General features: G+C 39.7%; 2 protein-coding genes across 3 annotated transcripts in view; one reads left to right on the forward strand and one right to left on the reverse strand.

Annotated features, from left to right (window-relative positions):
* LOC119652900 (protein amalgam-like) overlaps positions 1 to 2,047 on the forward strand; it is a 50,148-nt gene extending 48,101 nt beyond the window's left edge. Inside the window, exons 5-6 of one of the 2 annotated variants that reach the window (XM_038057274.1) lie at positions 1,369 to 1,424; positions 1,528 to 1,670. In XM_038057274.1, the coding sequence (XP_037913202.1) occupies positions 1,369 to 1,412 (44 nt within the window). In that variant the 3' untranslated portion in view covers positions 1,413 to 1,424; positions 1,528 to 1,670. Of the gene's footprint in view, positions 1 to 1,368; positions 1,425 to 1,527 lie in introns of both variants that reach the window. The other variant, XM_038057273.1, reaches the window with a different exon arrangement.
* Positions 2,048 to 8,788: 6,741 nt separating this feature from the next.
* LOC119651817 (protein jim lovell) overlaps positions 8,789 to 15,764 on the reverse strand; it is a 118,498-nt gene continuing 111,522 nt past the window's right edge. Inside the window, exon 8 of the mRNA XM_038055607.1 lies at positions 8,789 to 9,927. Coding sequence (XP_037911535.1) covers positions 8,998 to 9,927 — 930 coding nt within the window. The 3' untranslated portion in view covers positions 8,789 to 8,997. The remainder of the gene's footprint in view (positions 9,928 to 15,764) is intronic.

A 15,764-nucleotide genomic window follows, 5' to 3' on the forward strand; every position in this document is an offset into this window, starting at 1 on the left:
AGGGCCTTGAAGTGTGTTAGAGTACATCATTCACTAGGAGGCAATGTGGTCAGCATTGCGCTCGCCCGAGATTATTACCCTGATTTGACTCAGGTACTCATTCACAGCTGAGTCGACTGGTATCCGACGTCAAATTACGATACAAATTCCACTGCCACCAGTGAGATTTGAACCGCGACCTTCCGTACGACAGCCTTGCGCTCTAACCACTCAGCTATCCGGACACCATATCTATCTATCATAGGCTGCTTTAAAGTCGATGAATCGATGGTGCAACTGGTGTCTATATTCCAACAGTTTTTCCATCGCTTGTCGCACAGAGAAAATCTGTTGTTGCTTTGCCTGGAGTGAAGCCTCTTTGATATGGGCCAATGATGTTCTGGGCGTATGGGGCTATCCGGCCTAGCAAGATAGCGGAGAATATCTTATCGATGGTACTTAGCAATGTAATACCTCTATAATTGCTGCACTGCGTGATATTGCCCTTTTTATATATGGGACAATACTTCTTTCTTTCGCTGTCCCACACCTTGAGCACAAGTTGGTGAACCACTTGGTGTAATTGGTCGCCTTCATATTTAACCAATTCGGCTGTAATTCCACCGGCTTCTGTCGACTTATGATTTTTAAACCGATGAATCGCACGGACTGTTTCTTCTAGACTTGGTGGTGGCAGTATTTGTCCGTCGTCTTCAGTTGGCGGGACCTCCAATTCGCCGATGTTCTGGTTGTTCAAAGTACTCAACCCAACACTCCAATATGCCCATTCTGTCGGAAGATTTCTCACAGATTTCTCTCTTTGTCTCGGCAGGGTGAACTTGGTAAAACTTCCGCGCCTGGTGCGGTTGCTCCCTATACTTTTCGAGTTCACAGACCTGTTGGTTCTCCCAGGCTTCCTTTTTCCGTCTGTGAAGTCGCTTCTCTGCTCGCCGCACCCCTTTCCCCGGGTGGCCCGCCCTTTGAGAATGCAACATTACTCGGTATGCAGCATTCTTCCGTTCCATTGCTAGCTCACATTCATCGTCAAACTAGCCGTTCCGACTCATTTTGGGGCTGCGGCCAAGTATTCAGTATATATCAGTAAAGTAATTGGTGCATAAGCCTAATTTGCATCAATTTAAACACCCCTTTCTGCCAAAACAGCGGAGTCTACTGAGGTGGCATCCCTTCAGAAAACTGACAAAAAGAATATATCTAGCATCAGTACAGTATCCTGATTTCACCGTAACCTTAAGATGTTTGTTTGTGTTTACGTACCTATATATCATTTAGGTTTTAATTTGAAACATATTTTCAAAATTTACTTCAAAATTTTTATTTATGTTTTATTTTTGCCTCTTTGGATTCATTTCTATTTTATTTTATTAGAATCAGTTTTGCCAATTTTGTCGCCGAATGCCAGCAGTAAATAAATACTGAACAAGGTAAGGTTAACTTGATAAAGTATTTGAGCTTTTCTATTTATCCATAACACGTTTTCTCTATTTTAAATAAACTGAATAATTTTTCTTCACTCTCTTTCTGTAGAAACGAAATCGCCCGACATCAACTTCTCGGGATTAATATGGATTAAAAACGGTTCACCACGTTCTACGTTCGATAAACGATTACTCGCATTAATTGCAATAATTTTCAGATTAATTTTATTGATAACAATATAAAACTTTCTTTGTCATTTTATACTTTACCGGAGTGAATTATACGAATACTAAAATGTAAGAAGATAAGAATAAAATGGTTAGGTTAAGCCAAAATCATATCTACACGTTGTTGATGGTAAGATTCTCACAAAGTTTAAGAATGAATGTTGTAATGGAGGAAAAATATGATATAAACGCAAACGAAAAATCGGCATGTTATGAAATTGTGACCATTAGAAAAGCGCAAGCATTTTTTACGAACTTAATGTTAAGTATGCCTAATTGTAAGATTTTATGGAAATCATTTTACCAAACAAATTGAGATTTTTGAATATCATGTTTTGAAATTTATTATGAACTCTTTTGATATTTGAGAAAATTTATTAAAATATACTACTAAATTGCGATACATAGTTTTTTATTGAGTTCTTTAATTATATCTGTTCATACATTTTTGCTTTGGAAGTGGACCTGGAAAATAAATCTAAAAGTGTAGACTTTTCACTTTTTTTGATAATCTGGTACCTATGAAGCAAAAATGCTAGCGACGATAATCCTTCCGAATGATTGGCGCTTCAGGTATAAACGGTTTTGATGTCTTTTAAATAAAATACTATCAGAGATGAAAACCGATTATTTTTCAAGATGGGGGGAGGCGTTCAGGATAATCTTTATAGATAGCCAGTTCGAAAATGTCCTCTTTCATACGAACTGGGCATGGTTGGGTGGAAAAAATGGCGACGTCTTATCGGAAAATAGTCGATTTGCGCCTTAGTATTTCCATTAATAAAATTAAAAGAATGAAATAACGATGGGACTGTCGATACCATATTACGTTTTCGGGCTACCAAATTGTAGGAGTTTATAGCCTAAGGTAATACTTAGTAATGCACCACCGCACAGCTCAGATATCAATATTGTCTCCACCGTTAGATCGATATTGTTTCCAGCGTTAGAGCACAAGGTTGTCGTACGGAAGGTGGCGGTACAAATCTGGTGGTAGTGGGATTTGTATCGTGATTTAACGTCGGATACCAGTCGACTCAGCTGTGAATGAGTACCTGAGTCAAATCAGGGTAATAAACTCGGGCGAGCGCAATTATGACCACATTACCTCCTATAGGAGGATACTGTTGATCCAGTTGGATTGTTACGCCGACGATTATTACCAATACTTAGCATGAAGACACGGATTTTTATGTACGGCTAAGTACGGCTAGTTTGCTTACGTAGTGATGTCATTTCATAGAAAGCATTGACATGGAACTATCTCAACTTGATGTTCATGTTGTTTGACTAAAACACTGAAGGAAAATTGAGCTCCGTCAATGCGTCGAACGATATCAAGTTTAGTACCAACGTGGAAAGAAATTACGTTTTCTAACGGTTTGTTGAAATATGTTTTAGCTGCCTCCAAGAGTTCCCGAACAACTTGCACTTCCCCACCGCTCCCTCGCCCCAATGTTCTAAGCCATGTGTTTCTAGGGCGATCCAGCCGTCGACAATTTTGGAATAATAGATTGGATGTTATCGCCAGCAATAGATTTGCTGCCATTTTCAACGGGTGACCTATTCACAGCCATTTTTGCCTTCACATCAATACGAGTATGAGCATCTGGTTGATACGCGGACTAAGCCCTTCATTCCAAATTACATTAGTTTAGAGTACCCCGATTACGCGACGCAGACAAGTATCGATGAAGGTTTGAAACTGTCGAGTAACAATGGCGGTCATTTTCCATGTAGGACCTTTATGATTCCTATATAGCAGTTCAGAAAGAACATTAACACGGAACATTCTTAAGTTGATGTTGGTTGAGGATGCTGGCAGTCCTAAGTCCGCACCCACTTAGTGAAGGACCAAACCACTTGGGGAGCAACTTACTCCCTCTTTTATAGTTCCCGGACTCCTCTTTTTTGAGTTAAATCCAAGTTTACAAAAAAAAGGCAAAAAGTTGACTGATGGTTTCGTCCAGGGCAGAGGCAACTCATCAGACGCTGCCTCACCTCTGCCCTGGGAGCAGCGTGACCGAAAGTAGCGATAGATGGAAAATGGTCCACAGAAATATAATTGCAAACACGCAATGGGTGCGAATTATATTTAAGTGAAATCCGTCATCAATCAAGACCTAAACCAGGCCGATGTAAATAAATAATATTTTTTGTTGAGGATGCTGGGAGTCCTAAGTCCACACCCACTGCACCCACGTCGTAGGCATCGCTATGCCAATAAGCTTGGCATGAATTTTGCGGATGTTACCGAAGAGGAAGTTCGACGAGCCATAAACAGCTCGAAGAACTGGTGGGGCCCAGGTCTGGATCAGGTGCAGAATTTCTGGTAAAGAAATTTACCAACGTACACAGTCGGTTGGCATGCAGAGGTCATGAGTCGGCCGGAGGAATTTCCACCTTTCCTCACTGCGGGGATTACCTACCTTATCCCTAAGAAGGACATGGTGCAGGACCCCGCAGACACAAGACCGATCACTTGCTTACCAACCCTCTACAAGTTCATAACGTTCATTATTAGTGGAATGGTCAATGCACACCTCGAGACCAACAACATTCTGTCCGAGGAGCAGAAGGGCTACCGAGTTGGGTCAAGGGGTTGCAAAGAGGAACTCATGATCGACTCGGTAGTTGAAGGACAAGCAACTGGAGGCCAAAGAAACGTCTTTAATTGCTATATCGAGTATGCTGCTACTGAATGATGTTAAAGGACAGTGTTTTGCAATAAAGTATGGCCTACGTGCTAAGTGCGAACTGACACACTTGATGTACTTAGGTGACACCAAGCTGTATGCTCGTACTGAGGACCATCTTCGAAGTCTTTTGCGAATAATAGACATGTTCAGTCGTGATATTCGAATGAAGTTTGGATTAGACAAATGTCGAATCTAAGCCATCCGCAAAGGTCATTACGAGCCGCATGCCGGACATAGCTTTGGTGACCTCCACATCGAAGCTATGACCGAGACAGACTTCTACAAGTACTTAGGAATTCTGCAAGGAACGCATGCTCGAATTGGTGATCTGAAGTATGCTTTGCTATCCGAATTCCTACGACGTCTAAAGCTGGTGCTGAAATCGCATCTCTTTGGGAAGAATAAAATAAGCGCGGTGAATGTACTCCCTTCACTGGCTTATGCATTCGAAATATTGCCGTGGATGAAGACCGATCTGGAAAACGTCCAGCGGTAGATACGGACAACTATGTCCAAATTCCGAATGCATCATCCAAACTCTACCGTGGAACGGGTGAACCTCCCTCGTGACATCGGAGGTAGCGGCGTGGATGACGTGGCGGCACAGCATCATCGCCAAGTCGACTCGTTGCACGCTTATTTTTACAGGCGAGTCCCTTGCATGCGGCTGTCTGTAAGGCAGACTGTGGACTGACTTCACTTAACTTGAAGGATCGATCTTTCAATCCTCTGAGTGGGGTGAAGTCGGACGAAGAGCGGATCGATGAATGGAAGTCGAAGGCAATGCACGGTAAACACGTGAATTGTTAAAAGAGGAACGAAGACGGCTACGGTTTCTTACCAGGGCAGAGGCAAATCCTCAGACGCTGCCTGACCTCTGCCCTGGGAGTAGCACAACCGAAGCGGCTTGCAGGTGTTGTACGCTTCCTTTTATAATTCGTAAAACACAACAAGAGTACCAATTATATTCAGGGTAAATACGCCCAGTTCGGACCAAAACTTGGCCTGTGTGAGACAATTTCTTTTTAGGGATTGAGGAGCCCTAAGTCCTGCGGATTCTGGGAGGAAAATTGATTTGATTTTGGGAAGAAGAGAGTGGTACGCCACATTGTCAAGAGATTTCGCGTCTCGGGAAACTTTCTTTCTCGACTGAAATTTTCATTTTATTATAGTTTTCGGGTAAATTTTTAGTTCAATAACAAAAATTAATAAAATATGAGTACCAAAGTATTGTTTGTGTGTTCAAACTGCTTCTCAAGGCACGGGGTTATCGGTAGGTCTACAACTCTGCAAGGACCTTTGCGGGCGAGGCGGTGGACAACAGGAGTCCTCCAAGAACTAGGGTCTCTGACTTAAGGATATTTTTCAAATAAACTGAAGTTGTGTTGCAAAAATATAATAATACATAATTCGAATGAAGTTTGGATAAAAAAAAGACGAATATTGGCATGTCGAAATTTCGTCACCGTTTGTCGTGGAATTCGTCCAATCGCTTACGTTTAAAGTAGTTTCTTTGCCTCCCGAATTTCCGCTTCGTACATTTGTTTGTTACTAGGTGGATCCCAGTGGATTTTTTTGGCAAGAGGAGAGTTGGAAATTCTGAAAGGAAGCTGGCGACCGGGAGGAGTTTTAGTGGATAGTTTTCGATGTTGTGACGACGGGCGATCTTTTCTACTTTATAGTTACCAATATGTGTTCTAAAATGACGTCAATCAAGTTTTGTACATGGTCGTGAGGGTAGGATGAAAAGCGAAAGAAAACATAGTCTGCCAAGAGGACGTGACAAACGAACGGCAAAACGTTTGTCAAAGAGGAGCTTGCTTTGTTGCCGCTGATGTGAATTTCTCGCTGGAAACATCTTGCAGTGATTTGGTGGTGAAGTTCTCGCTGGAAACATCTTGCAGTGATTTGGTGGTGAAGTTCTAGTTTCGTGAAGCTACGAGGACACCTTCCCCATCGAGTTTGCAAAATGTAGAGAATATCGCATTTGTAGCCTCCAAGAATTTCGGTGCGTCGCTGGGACGACTCAGGAAAGAACACAAGGAAACGAAAAAAAAGTATTCCGGTATGTTTTTGCCTTCAGTCCAATACTTTATTATATTTATATATACATATATTTTCCGTCTTTTTCTAGACAAGTAATTTCCTTCATAAAATAACACATACAGGCCACGCCGAGCTCAGAGTTCCCAAGGTGAGAGATTTTTTTTTTCTTTCATTTTTTTTGTATTTTTCTTTTTTCTTGGTTATTCCTATTGTAATTTTAATTAATTACTTTTCTCCCGATTTCTTTTTTTATAATATAAGATAATATGAATTCCACTTAAATTTTTTTTTATTTAAGGACTTCCTCCTTTTCTTCTCCTTCTTGACTCCGCAAAACCTTACTAGGGACATCCTCCAAATAATGGCCTAAGGATGTGAAGGATGTCAGGGAACTTTAGGGGCCGCGCCTCAATAACCATCAGAGGCAGAAGAAGCAAAGATCGAGAGTGTGATCCGTCGTGAATCTTCCCTCTCGATCACGGCATTCGGGTCCGGTGGTTTACAGCTCTACGCGCGTTTTTTTTTTTTATTATTTTTCCGGGTTTAGCTTGCGTTCTGGTTTATTTCGTTAGGCCGACGCGAATTCCTTTGTTCCTGTCCCATTTTGAGATCCGATGCGGACCCACGTATCGGTATAGACACATTAATTTTGTACTAATGACACCTGAGGGATCAAAGCGCTCAAAGGACTCCCCCCCCCCCCCACATTTCCGAGCTGGCTAGCACACAGGCGTGCAAGAACGTGCCAATCAAACACTTTGATGGAGCTTCAGTATTTGCGGGCGGACCTTCACGGTCAATTTCACCAACTTTTTAGATTACTGGGATAGCTCTTCCCTCTAGGTCTTCGGCCACTCAGGATTGTCGTTTGGTCAGGCTATTCCCTTAGGTTAATTACAACTTGAGGGATCGGAGTGTCTGAAGGATTCCCCCCACATTCCCGAGTCGGGCTAGCATAAAGACCTATAAGCACGTGTCGACGGAACACTTCGATGGAGCGTCAATATTTGTTGGCGGACCTTGACGGACAATTTCGCCATCTTTCTGAGGTTTTGGGATAGCTCTCTAGTCTTGGTCGCCTCCGGCCACTCAGGATGGCTTTCTGAGCATCGGCAATTCAATTTGTCATTACAATGTAAGAACGTAACTGATCGTATATTTTACGAGTCGATGGAAAATGACCCCCAGGAGCACCACGAAAAATATGAAGAACTCAATCATCAGGGGCAACAAACCGCCTTTGACATAGTCCAAATGAGGGATGCAGTCACACATAACCAGGATAATTTTAGGTAAATTTTCATTGAGTCCTAGAGCTGATGCGATTCTTAGTAAAGAAAAGTAGGGGACAATGCAGCTAACCAAAAGTCAATTTGACTCCAATTAAGGGATTATGGTCACCGATGTTGTATAAGGATTTGGGCAAATGTTCATGATAAGAAAAATCTCTCATTACAGCATTTCAACCTCCAACGACGAATAACAGATCATAACTGTAGGCGAAAGCAGAAGGAAATGTCCATTTTATTTTATAAAAATAATAAAAACAAGCTTTTACTATATTAGAAAGATCCTTTAATGTTACTATGCAATTTAGTATATTTACAATGTTAGTGTACTACAAATAAACAAATTCGCAGAAATCATCGTTGATTATAATAAAAGAGCCGTAAATAACTAAGAAGAAGAGCTTCAAGTACAAATAACAATCTGACTCCGAATGAAAATCGAATCTAAAGACAACAATTTTTCGTAATTTTCGAAAATTAAAAAAAAAACAATTTTCCCCTAAACACCCGTGTGATATGAAAATTTATATAAATATGAGAAAAAACCGAAGGCGCCAAATTATGTTTGTTTTTCATGTCTTACTTTTCGCGTTTGGTATGCAAATACCTACAATCATGTTGATTAACAAAAACAATATTTGTTTGCGCAACTAGAGGCTACACTAATGATATGAATATGTTTCAATGTTGTGCAACATTGCAATTTACATTTAAAAAATAAGTACACATAAATATAAATTAACCCTTAGACACATCCCGCTCGTACTAAGCAGATGCATTATTATTGGCAGTGCGTAAATGCTAAGTATATGTATGTATATGAGTTAAAATAATTGACTACGCTTAGAACTAATGGAGGTTTTCTTTAATTTTATATTATATTATTTATTCACTTTCCTTTATTTCGTCTTTAAAGGATTTTAAATATGTTATAACTTATCTCAACGGATTTCTACACTAGCGAAAGAGAAACTTATACGCTCACTGCGAAATGTTTTTGTGTAACACATTGTTGTTTTCAATATTTGAGTTTGTTTCATGGAAATGTAAATTTAAATAACAATAAATAGAGTCATAACAAAAACTAAATAATATAAAACAAAATTGATTCAGATGGGACTTAAGATAGCTTTAATGTATTTATATTTTGAGTATAAAGTCAAATCAAAATGGGATCATCAATCTTAGTCGATCTGTGTACATATTTAACCGGAACGGGTTCGTTCGATGTGTGATTGTTTGAAGCAGTTTAAAATTAAATAATAATAACCAACCTTTCTACGATTATAACAATTAAATCAATGATTTCATTATCAGTTAACTACAAACTGCATTCAGGTTTCTGTCCATGCTCACGTTGCTACTCTCCACAGGCAGCTTTGTATTGTTATTATTATTGTTGCTGTAGTTGTTGTTATTGGTACTGGTATTATTGTTGTTGTTGTTATTCATAAGGTTCTGTTCAAGGATCGAATGTTTCAGCTTGAGGAGTGCAGCTTTAGCCTCGTTTTCCGCCTCCTCATTGTCACGCAGTTCTATTGGTCTGTCCTCGCGCTCCTCCTGTCTCCTGTCCTCAGGTTCGTTGTGGGCTGCCGGGGGTTGTTGTGAAGGTGCTCCTGTGCCGGGTTCCTGTTTGATATTCTGTACTAAGTTCAAAGCCTCTTCTCTCACTAATTCTGGCAATTTAATTCGGAAGTTGTCGTTTATCGGGTTCATTGGATGGTTGATGGGGGGCGATTGCTGTTGTCTTTGTTCCAGAGCTTCCAATTCCTTATTCCGTTTTTCCCGTAGTATATCCTGGTTGTACTGCATCAACATTTTACGTTTCGCAAAGTACTTGGGATGTTTGCGTCCGTCCAGGATTTTGTTACTACTATTCGTCTGTTGAATGGAGTATTTCTCAGGACCAATGTTATTGTTGTTATTATTCGCGTTGTTCATGAAGGCTTCGTTCATTGCGGATTTGGATCGGATGTGATCACGGAATGTGAGGAAGTTGGGGCTTGGTATTGGGGTAGTGTTTCCGGCTGTATTCAAGTTAACTGCGTTACTGTTGTTGTTATTATTGTTGACATTCTGTCCATTGGCGGCATTACTATTTGCGTTCATGTTTCCACTGTTGTTGTTGCCATAAATTGATGAAGATGCTGGATGTGAATTCTGGGAGGGTGTTGAACTGCGGTATCTGTTGATGCTTTCCTCGGTTGGTCTTGGTATTCGAAGGTCCTGTTCAGTGTCTGTTGTACTCTGAAAAAAATATTAAAATGTTTCCATTAATGTTTTAGATTATTCAAGTATTCAAATTTCTTGTGTAATCAAATCAATTAAGTTTCTTATGCTCTTCAATTTTTATATCAACAACATTTATTACATGTGCGAATCTATTTGCTTAATAGCATGATTTTTTTAAAGAATATTTTAAAGGTCTGTCCCACAGCCGAGAGAAAGGCAATGTTAATATTTTAAATACATAGAAAAACTCATGATCGAGTAACTGAGTGAAAACTCAGAAATTCTTATATGTTTTTTCGGTGGTCGATTTTTGCATGTCTAATTATCAACCTCTAAAACAACATTCCATCTACATGCTTGCAAATTAGCACCATATTTTTTTGAACGACCTATACATGATATGTCGAAGAAGTGGATTAGAGTAATTAACAGTTTTTACCGATGAGATATGCTAGATAAATCTACTATCTTGGCAAATGCAATTGATTTTTTTCCCCATATTTAAAATGACAAAGTAGGTACATATACGAGTGGGGTCAATAATTTCGCTGAATGGCGTCTAAGGATTATTCTTGCTTTTCAATATATGCTTCCATGATCCTAATATATTTTGCCCATCTTTAATAAGTTTATTTATTCCTTTTGAAAAATAATTTCTTTTTGTGTCTAAAGTAAACAGAAATTGGGTCCCTTACTTCATTGTGGTTCGAACATTTCTTTCGACGAATTCCTGTTTTTAATTTTCGGGAACAAAGAATAATCGCTTGAAGCTGAATCAAGACTATATGGAGGGTGATCTTGTAGTTCGAATTATAATTTTGGAACGGGAGCATACCTATGGCCCATTTTTGCGGCTTTTTTTCCTTCAGGGGAATTTTAATTTTTCAAGTAGTCCAATATAGTGTTCCGAGGTTATAGAGACATCTTTTTCTTTACAGTTGATAAATATAATTCTTTGTTTTCATTGCAATGGTTCAAAAACTTACAGCAACACGCAACTTGTCACTATTTCTGAAGGCATCTTCCAATATGAAATTTTCAACTTTTTCAATATTTTCTGCAAAGGAAGCCTTCAAAGGACACCGCCATCCTCCGCTGGAATCGTTCTCTAAAGAACCTCTACCTGGCTTGAAACCATTATACCATCTGTAAACCTTGGCTTTCCTTGGGTTAGAGTCCCTGCAAACAAATGACTTCTTTCCCAAAATGGTTCTAGGAGGGTATCCCCGATTTTCCCCGTACAAGCCCTTTTCTTTTATATATTTTATATGGTCGCTGATCATTCACTGAATAATTACGCTATTTGCAGACAATCTGCCATTTATTATTTCAATGAGTCCCTTCATTAGTAATATACTATTTTTAATGTTATTTGTCATGTTGAGCAGGGGTGTGTTTCGGGCCTAGACACCGTATTCTGCCAGTTTCCTGCTTTAGATTTTTCGGTCGGGTACTTTTGAGGATGGATCCGTGATAGAAATGATCACAAACTCCCCGCTTTTGCATCAAAAGTCAGAAGCAACCATTGGAAAATACTAATCGAGATTTTTAATTTAATATATTGGGAGGCAAAAAATTAACTCCATTTTTCATATTGAATTTAAGGGGGGAATCGCAATTTTCAGCTTTCCACACCCTCAATTCTAAATTTTAAAATTCTTCTACTTCTTTATTTTAAACATCCCAAACATTATTTTCAAAGCAACTAAACCCATATCTGCATGCCATTTCTGTCAGAGCGTGCTGCCAGAGTTTTAGTAAAAATTCTCTGTTATCCAGCTGCTATATGGTATAGTATTATCAATTTAACTTAAGCGTCATGACATTCACTTGCGACTTGATACCGCACCTAATTTTCAACTCGCGCTTAAAGCAGACAACCCCAACAATCTCACGTAGAGAAATTATTTTCACCAATAGGTGCTTGGCTTTCAAAATATAACATACCCCATCTCAAGTGGCGTTTTTGTTCTGCCTTAGCCCTTGTTTCACTCGGTGGCGAATTCGGTTCATCTAGCGCAAGATCGCAACTTTTCTCGATCATGAGCTTGGTTGGGGTTGAAAAGGGAAGCTTTTAGATTACCACATAGTGTTTCAAGTCATTGCTGTTTCCGTCGGTCTTTGGGTCGATTCAAGTTCTAGATGGCCAAGAAGACTACACAGGAGGAGCAAATCAAGTTTCTAGGAGGTACGGGGTAGAGGGGGTAGGTACGAGGTAGCTAATTTTGTCAGTGCCCTTTGCGGTTCATCTATTGGTATGTCGGTTTGACGATGTTCCATGTAGTAAGCCATAAACAACTGTTCTAGCAATCACGTCGCTACAGCCCAATGCACTACATTGCATACACGGCACTAATGCCAGAATGAAATTTTTCACGCGCAAATGATCGAAGAACATTAAAATTTGCAATGCTTTTCTTCCATCGTTCAAATTCAAGCAATGGGTCGGGAGAAAAATCTCCTTTGCGTAGTTTCTTGGTACAGACCATTCTTAGTTAACAAGTACTCATCAGCACGGATAAGATGACGATAACATCGAAGATGCCTTTCTCACAGTTTTTTTCCACGATGAGTGCATCCCCCTCGAATATATCCTACTACTGTCTTCAATATAATGCCCTACTGCCGTTACTGTCCGAAATCGGTCCTCCTAAAATCTCCATTCCTATCGGTCGAATAACTGCGTTCTGCAATACCATTGCGCTTTTAACCAGGCTTATAAGATTTTACTTGTTAAACAATCGTTCCACACTGAGGATACGATATGAGTGACTCTCCGTTTGAGAACTTAACTTTCGATAGCATTGAATACCTGCCGGCTCTTTAACCTGGTTCATTCCATATGCCTCACTGTCGTCACACGGGATTGACGGTTTTATATATTGTTAACTTAGTTCCTCTTGCAATGTAAGTATTCAATTTTGCAAAAAAAGGGCATAGAAAGTTTTGTTTACAAGCATAATCTTTTTTTTCCATTTTGTTGTTATCTTTTGTGATTGTTTCCCCTGAGTAAATAAAACCATCGGCTTATTCAAAACTGAACTCCTTTAATGGGCTTTAGAAAGAGAATCTTTTGAGGATAACTTTTAGCTGTGCCGGCATACCCACTTTGTGACACTTAGGTTTACTGACATTTCCCGGACATTTATGGAATGTTAATTAGCATTGGGAGCAGCAAATCCCCTGTTTAAATTTAGCTAGCAAAAAAGTAATTAAGCGCACGTTGACAGACATTTCTGCGGACCTTTGCGGTCGCTATTCACCACTCTCCTACGGGAGGCATAAATTTGTGAATTTGTCCTCATGATTGACAAGAGCAAACTCTCTTTTTCTTTTGGTCACCCCAGTCTTCTAGTTTATCAGGAATTTCATTGTGTTGCACCATTGTTTACGCATTTAGGTATCATTTAGTACTGCAGTTACCCAAGGTGTTTGAAGTTTTAAAAAAATATGCCCACGACATATTAGGTTCTCCAACGGAGTGTGTGGTATCAACATTTGACATTCATGCCATTTTGTTGTGCCATCAGCAGGTGTCGAACGCGCACTCGTGATAAACTGAAAAGCTGTGTTGTTGTGTTCAAAATGTCGAAATTTAGATCAAATAAGGAGCGTCCTCGACAAGAATAATTTTTTTTTTCATTTTAAAAAAACTTGCTGCTGAATCGGAACGATTACTTCGAAATGTCTGTGGTAAACGTGGTCGATCACAAGATAAGCATAGACGATGGTTTTGGCGTTTCAAAAGTGGTAACTTCTATGTTGTAGACAAGGAGCGCGGAAAAAGGACCAAAAGATACGAAGATATGGAATTGCAGGGATTCTTGAACGACCCATCTTCACGAAAACATTCCTCAACGCAATTGAGCATAAGTCAATACGTTGTATCCCTATGCCTAATATCGTTGCCATTTACTCCTTCGTGGAATATAGCGCGTCAACATCGTATACACGCTATCGTTCGCTAAAATACGCTTCAGCTCCCTCAGCACTTCCCATGTACGAGTATAAAAAAGATGAATAAGATCAGCAGATGGATCCCACATAAGCTGAATGAGATGCAGATGGAGATGGAGAGCGGCAAAAACACGTGTGAAATTTAGCTCGCATGATACAAAAGAAAGTTCCTTCATCTTATCGATATTGGCGATGAAAAGTGGACTCCTTTTGAGAATGATAAGTGGCAATTAGGGTCCTTTCCTTTCCTTTCCATCCACATCGACCGCAAGGCCGAATCGCTTTGATAGAAAGGCGATGCTCTGTACTGGGACCAGAATGGTGTTGCCTATTATGACCTGCTAAAGCTCGGCGAGAGTATTAATATTAGCCACTACCAATAGCAATTAACTGATTTGAACTGTTCGCTGCTGGAAAAATGACTAGAATGCAAAAAGAGGCTGCACAAGCTCATTCTTCATCATAAAAATGCTCCATTAGTTGGTTTGGGTTGTAGGAAGATGTAAAAAAGTGGCACGATGAATGGTTTGCGGAAAAGGAGGAAGGTTATAACTGGCGTGGTATCCACAATTATCCCAGCAGATGGAGAAACTATGCAACTAATAATGGGAAATACTTTGACCCTTTTAACCGTTCTTCCAAAATGAGCATGCCTCTTTGGAACAAAAATCCGTACTTTATAGTTGCCACCTGGTAAATGGAGCACCGCTCCAAAAATCAGGACCAGGACTGCAAAGGTCAATAACTTCTGAGAACATTTATGTTAGAATAACTCCAGTAGTGTCCGGTTCTTGAAAACGAAGTGAATGTGTGAGATTTGATAATAACCCTTTCGACCACAAGTCTGGATTTAGGCAACTCTAGCAGTAACTGTGAAAAGCTGTCAAATTTCGAGTAGAGTTGACTAACCAGCAAGGACTTCTAATTGGATCGACCATATGGTGATCAGTAGTAGACTTAGAGGTTGACGCATTGGTCTTGAAAAAAAAAATCATTTGAAGGTCGCCCAATGCACCTTGCGTATCCGGTTTGCGTTTGCAGGGTAGTTACAATCTTTGAGGAGTTTGAAGGCTAAAGGTCTGTTTCTTGTTGTTACCGGCTGCGTTTTCTATGCTGGCTTGCATGGAGGGTATGAAGGAATTCAATGGACCTTGTAAACTTTCCTCAAGCATCTTTGCGAAGTTGATTACATTTGTTTGTTTCTTCGCTAAGTCATGGACTTTCGCCAATTGGTTCTGCATTTGGAGTTTTCCAGTTGGGGCATCGTAAATATATATATACTCAAAGACCGTGCCTCAGTACATTTGAGAAAGAAGGTGAATCAAACGAAACAACTGGCTGTTTTTATTTGTCGCGTTGTCCTTATCTTTCCATTCTGCGAAGGATGTAACCTGTTGTGTTTTAAGGTTCACAGTCATTATTCGCTGGATTTCTACTTAGATTTTAACTGTACACACGTGGTTGCCAAAAGTTAACCCCGAGATGGGTCTTTTGGCTATACTTAGAGTATACGCTCGTTCCATTATAAGGGATTAGCATTGGATTGACGCTGTATAGGTTAATGAGATTAGACTATCGGGGTATGCACTGTGAAATTGTCCAATAGAGTGGACTCATTTTGATCCCAATGTAGTGTGAATGAACACCGTTTTAAGTAATGTAAATATATACCACTATTAAAACCATTGCATTCTAGAAAGGTTCCGAAATAAATGCTCCCTTCTGCGGTGCTTTTTAACACTCTGTTAGGGAAGTTCTCCAGATGAATATCGTCGTTTTTTCAAATATGGCATTGATAAAATTGAATTTCAAAATTTCAAAATGTATTATAGCAATGTCCAATATTCAAAATCTTGGAAGGCTTCTTATTTACAAACAAAAAACAAGTCGGGAAA

This window comes from Hermetia illucens, chromosome 3, assembly GCF_905115235.1.
Source record: "Hermetia illucens chromosome 3, iHerIll2.2.curated.20191125, whole genome shotgun sequence".
NCBI lineage: Eukaryota > Metazoa > Arthropoda > Insecta > Diptera > Stratiomyidae > Hermetia > Hermetia illucens.